The 6,000-nt window shown below is 43.0% G+C and overlaps 1 protein-coding gene across 1 annotated transcript in view; it reads left to right on the top strand.

Annotated features, from left to right (window-relative positions):
* Window positions 1–3,283: 3,283 nt before the first annotated feature.
* The window catches only part of LOC103191011 (arf-GAP with dual PH domain-containing protein 1-like), a 40,605-nt gene continuing 37,888 nt past the window's right edge, over window positions 3,284–6,000 (top strand). The window contains exons 1-2 of the mRNA XM_042341241.1: window positions 3,284–3,429; window positions 3,789–3,880. Coding sequence (XP_042197175.1) covers window positions 3,792–3,880 — 89 coding nt within the window. The 5' untranslated portion in view covers window positions 3,284–3,429; window positions 3,789–3,791. The remainder of the gene's footprint in view (window positions 3,430–3,788; window positions 3,881–6,000) is intronic.

Below are 6,000 nucleotides of genomic sequence, written 5' to 3'. Positions count from 1 at the left end.
CTTAAATCTGAAACATTTACACTTAAGGTCTTTAATAAGAAATTTAATGATGAAAAATCTACTTATTGTCAATGGTGTAGCTAGGAATGGAAATTTGGGTAGGCACCAACTTATGGACAATGACCAAATTTCCATTCCTAGTAATGCTACTTTATCACATCTCCTGCTCTGGCTGTCTTCCCATCGCTTGCTCTCCACGCTGCCTCAGCATGGAGATGGGATGAAAGGCAGAGTGGGAGGTACGAGGCATCGCGGAGAGCGACAGATGGGCCCCAGATGTTAATTGGGTGGGCTGTGGGTCACCTCATTCTGCAAATGAGAAACCCGAAATACGTCCCGCACAAGGCGTTTGCCTAGATGTTCAGCGACTCAGAAGCAAAACATTGAAACATGAATCAAATCAATCACATCCCTGCTTTAGGCAACACGGAGAGTCTATTATGCACCATGTGTAAACTGCGTGTAAATCATGTTTACGACCACTACATGCCATGTGTACACCGTATTTATAGACTATTATGGGTCAACGTGTTAAACAATGTGTACTAATTGAGTCCTGTAGCTCAGTGGTTAGAGCACTCGCTTTGCAAGCGAGAGACCTGAGTTCAATTCCCGGCAGAGGGCGAAACCTTGGGCAAGTTTCCTTACTCCACACAGAGCCTAATAATATTCCCTCCAAAACCAAAAACAATAATAAAATTGGTCATTTTCAATCTACGTCTGTTTGTGGGACATTGCTGTGCGCAATTGGCTGCCGCGTTCCCCCACAAATATACAGTCAATTCACTTTACAGTGTGTTCTATGAAGTGCTTTGGGACGTTTAAAGATGTGAAAAGCGCTATATCAAATGCAACAATTATTATTATTATTATTATTATAATTCAAGTGTGAACTATGAGCAAATGCACATTTACAGAGAAATTACTTGTGCCCTTAAATGAGGGAATTAAACAGTGAACAAGAATAAATATTTAATTATGGATTCATGGAGAAAGTGACATCACAGAGCTTCTCACTCCTGACTGAGGGTAAGGATTTGGGGCAATGAAGGCAATCCATAAATTACTCACAGATCCACAGACAGGAAGGAGTGAAAGAGGCCCAGATGCCCATCAAGTTCTTCCTTCTTAATTACTTCCATAGTTCAAGACCAATTAGCAATGAAAATCTCATGGGTGTTTATAGACAAACTCGAAGGACAAGAACATGAAGCCACAAGTATAGGCAGTGTGAGCATATCACTGCTCACACTGCCTATACTTGCAGCCCGTGGTCTCTCCCGCACCAAACTCCATGACCCCATTTCCCCCATTCTTGCCCAACTCCATTGGCTCCTTATCCTTCAGAGGATCCAGTTCAAGATCCTGGTCCTCACCTACAAAGCCACCTACATGGCCTCGCCCCGCCCTACCTCTGTGACCTCCTAACTCCCTACCAACCCGCCCGCTCCCTCCGCTCAGCCGGCTCCAGCCTGCTCCACGTCCCCCGACCCACCGGCCCCACCATTGGCCTTCAGCCACTCTGCCCCCAACCTCTGGAATTCCATCCCCTAATCACTCCGTCTCACCCCCTCCTTAGCCTCCTTCAAGTCCTGCCTCAAAACCCTCCTCTTCGACTTTGCCATCGGCCACCCCCCCCTCCCCTCCCTTCTCCCCCCTGACCCCAGCTCGGGTCTGAAATGGTGTCACTGTCCAGCACCTTGGGACGTCCTCCCCACGTGAAAGGCGCTATACAAATGTAATCTTGTTCATTGAAATAGTAAACATTCCAATATGGAACATGCCTGAATTTATCCTATCCATAAAGGTATTGAGATGGTAGTTAGTGAAAGATTACTCCTGCTGGTTAGTAAGTAAGTTACAAGCAGTCCTGTAGTGGTGAGACCCCAATCATATCTTTGAGAATGTTTGATATAAGGCACTTTATCAAATACAAGGATTATTTTTAATTTTTTATTATTACAGAATATTCTGTATGTTGTCGGTGAACGCGGCAGCTAATTTGCACACAGCAATATCCTACAAACAGCCATTTAATTTTAACTAAAGACAGAATTTAAGATGCAATATTTTCTTAAAATTTTAAATTTAAGCTTAAATTTTAAGGCCAACAAAGGGTCTCGCAGGAAAAGACTAGGAGGGATTTAGTGCTTTATGACTCAAGCTGAGCCCAGGGAAAGCAGACCTGGTTAGTGTTACTAAGGAGCACGGCAGGTGGTACATTTGCTCAATAAGGCTTTGCAGGGGCCTCCTGTTGTTATCCTTCACCAGAAATATTATACATTAGTAAGTGTAAGCCGGAGCTGTAACTGCAGGAAATCTCAACAACGCCAATTCTCCACTGGATCACTTATCATTTCTAAATACCTTGAACCTTTCATTTGGTGCATGCAATTAATTAGCTTGGCTTTGTACATTACTCCTACATCCTCCCTTTGGACCATTTACCGCACACACATCCTCTCCCTCTCTACCCCCTGCATCTCCAAAATAGGCTGGTGGTCTAACCCATACATCACTACATCTTTCTCCTGTGACAGAAAAGAACATTCGAGCAGTGATGTCTTTGGAATGACAGCAACTTCGAAAACATTTTCTGCGATTTCACATACTGTACTAACATTTTGATACAATACGTATAAACATTCAAATGTCTGAAAGCACCAGGAGATCTTTAGTATCCACCAGAACAGGAAGACGGGACCTCAGTTTTAAATTGCAACACATCCCCAACCCTGCATTGGAGTGTCATCTTAGACTATGTGAGTTCAAGTCCCGACATGGGGCTTGAACCTACAACCTTCTAATTTAGAGGCAAGCATGCTATCACTGTACCAGGCTGACAACTCCATTCTTTATGTAGGAGTCGAAGATAATAGAACATCGATATGCGGGGGTAGGAGGAGTAATTTAGTTTCATGTATTAAATATATTATAAATACATGATGCAAGGATTATTATTTTTATTAATATTAAATGAATGCAGCTGGAATTTTGACAGCCTAATGATTTAAGTGGTGATGACAAGTTAAGTGGGGACGAGTTGTCAGGAGTTTATGGTTTCATTTTCACCTCACACACGAGCAGGATCATCAATAGCCCAACAGTGCTGCACTTGAAGTTTGCTGAGTTAGAATAATGCCCTTTGATATAAGGCTCTATCACATTGTTGAAACGTCTCAAATATGTGCCTTTAATAATAATACTTGTGTTTGATACAGCCCTACATCACATCATCAAAACCTGGGTTGGAAAGTAGCTTTTAAAATAATAGAAATGCTTCCCTTTGCTTTTTCAGATCCCGAATGGGCATCTTGCAACCTCGGAGTTTTCATCTGTTTAAATTGTTCGGGAATTCATCGAAATATTCCTCAAGTCAGCAAAGTGAAATCCATTCACTTAGAGGACTGGGAAGATGCACAGGTTGAGGTAAGTCCATGTGGAAGGGTGGCCTAGATTTGGATTTAATCTTCACAGCAGAAGGGCTGTAGCCCAAACTGCCCTGAAGGTTCACTGGGTAAATGTGCCACTGAACCTCGCAGACCAGGAAAGACCCGTGTTGAGTTAAGAGATTTATTATCTCTCACTGACTTATCTCATAGAGCCAGCACCTGATCACCAGCCTGGCACCCTGGCTGTAATATAGTAGCAGGAGGTCAATGGATTATGGCTGGTTGGAGAGAGGATAATTATAGAGAGGCATTAATGATTCAGGTCATCTTTGGAACCTAGAAAAAAGGAACAACATTACTAATCGATCCAAAAACCTATTGGTTTTCTTTTCACAGTTTATGGCCTCACACGGGAACAATGAAGCTAAAGCAAAATACGAGTCTAAGTTGCCACCATTTTATTACAGACCTACCTTTATGGATTGCCAGTAAGTAAATCATTTCCTATAGAAATCCCTCATCAATATGTTTGACTGCAACTTAATACTTCAGCCATGGGGGGAATGCACGTACGTGTGTGTGTGTGTGTGTATTCTGTTAAGCAGAGCGATAGTTTTATGCATGTCAACGCCCAGCTGATTCTCCTGTTTGACTGCATGATATCGTAAAGCGCCTTCAGGGGTAAGGTGGGGGGGACGAGGGGAGTTAAAAAGCACAGGCCTCGATGGTTTTCTATAGTCCATTGGCAATGCTACAGAAATCATTCTCCACTACTGAGCAAAGTGATTTGTACAAAGATTAAAGTTCCTCAAGCACCAGCAGTGTTCTAGTACTGTCCTCTGGTACTTATCCAAGTGTTCATAACAGTAATAATCCTTCCATTTGGTATAGCGCCTTTCATATTAGGAGGATATCCTAAACACTTCACAGGATTTACTGTAAAGTGGATTGACTGTGCATTTGTGGGCGAATGAGGCGGCCAATTTGCACATAACAGCAATGACCCACAGAGGATTGTTGACCAGACCATGAGGAGAAACTCCCTTCTCTTTTTGAATAGCGCCATAGGATCTTTAGCATCTACCAGAAGAAGAAGATGGGTCCTCGATTTCAGTGTCTCATCCAAAGCACGGCAACTCCGACAATGCAACACATCCCCAGTCCTGGATTGGAGTATTCATTTAAAACTATAAAACTTAAAATCCTGATGTGGGGCTTGAACCCACAACCTTCTGACTTGGAGGCGAGCATGCTGCTACTGTGCCAGGCTGACACACTCCATTCTTTATGTAGGAGTCGAGGACAATGGAGCATCGATAAGGTGTGGGGGTAGAGGGAAAGAAGTAAAGAGTCCCTGGGATAGTGATCAGAAGTGGGAACCCAGTCAGACATCCCTGACCCAGGGATTCTGAGACCTGTTGCAGTTAACGGCCTCAGCTGAAATGAACTTATTGCGTACAACAAGTTTCAATACGTGGGTCCTTACAGCTCTGCATGGCTCAGTACACCAACACGTGCCCATATAGCAGTGCTTACAATCCCATGATAGACTCGAGAGCTGGCACCCCATTGAAGAGCCTGGCTTTGGTTATTCGGACTTGGTTAAACTTCTGAATTCTGCTTCTAAGAACTATTTTTAAACTTTAGATCCTCCTAAATCAGGTCTGGATGTTAAAAAAAATCAATTTCTGTAGAGCCGACAGCCACGGTTTTTTTCTCTATTGGCAGCTGACGGCTAAATAAAAAGTTATGCTTTGTAATGAAAAGCCAGCCAAGCATCCAGTGCATTCTGAAGCTCATGCCATTGCCTTGGCAGCTGTTCCCACATTGCATCATTGGATTCTGTGGTCGGAAGGCAGTCACAATGCAAAATAAAACTCAGAAAACATCAATCTTTTAAAACTTTGCGTCTGCATAGGCCCAGGCAAGAGGTGTCTACTCTGCCTAATTAACTCTGTTGCTGAACTGAGTCAAAGCTACCATGTTTGCAGTATTTGTTAATGAAATTTCTTATTCTGGTTGGGAATAATCTCTGCTCCGAAAGTTAGATTGTGTCAGAGTGAAGTTCCCGGAGGTCAGGGTAACTATAATAATAACCCTTATTATTTGGAATTGTTTCAAATTATTTCAAATTTGAAGTTGAGGTACAGATCAGCCATGATCTAATTGAATGGCGAAACAGGCTCGAGTGGGTGAATGGCCTCCTCCTGTTCCTATGGTCCTGATAAGGAATCCAGCACAGAAATGCCACTATTGTCTGACATTATATTCCTACAAGTGGGCAGGTCAGATTTCTTAATGGGTTTGATGCAAGTTAATACGGTACAATTGTGCCTCTTACTGCGAGACGCTGTATGCAAAGACCAAACACACTTCAATCGAGATTGGTTTATTTAGCCAAAATGTCATGCCCATGAAATTCTTCCTTCATTTAAGCATTTTATGACTAGAATAGTTCAGCTTGTAGGTCGGACTGAGACCCCTCGAATGCTATGCAATAATAAGTGCGCACCATCTGTATCCAATTAATGGGGATCTGGTTTTCACTGCACACTGAAGTACAGCTGCGAGTCCTGGTCGGGCGAGATCTAGAAGATGGAGCAGGCTT

This window comes from Callorhinchus milii, unplaced genomic scaffold, assembly GCF_018977255.1.
Source record: "Callorhinchus milii isolate IMCB2004 unplaced genomic scaffold, IMCB_Cmil_1.0 Scaffold16, whole genome shotgun sequence".
Classification (NCBI taxonomy): Eukaryota; Metazoa; Chordata; class Chondrichthyes; order Chimaeriformes; family Callorhinchidae; genus Callorhinchus; species Callorhinchus milii.
This window is presented reverse-complemented; position numbering and strand designations above follow the sequence as displayed.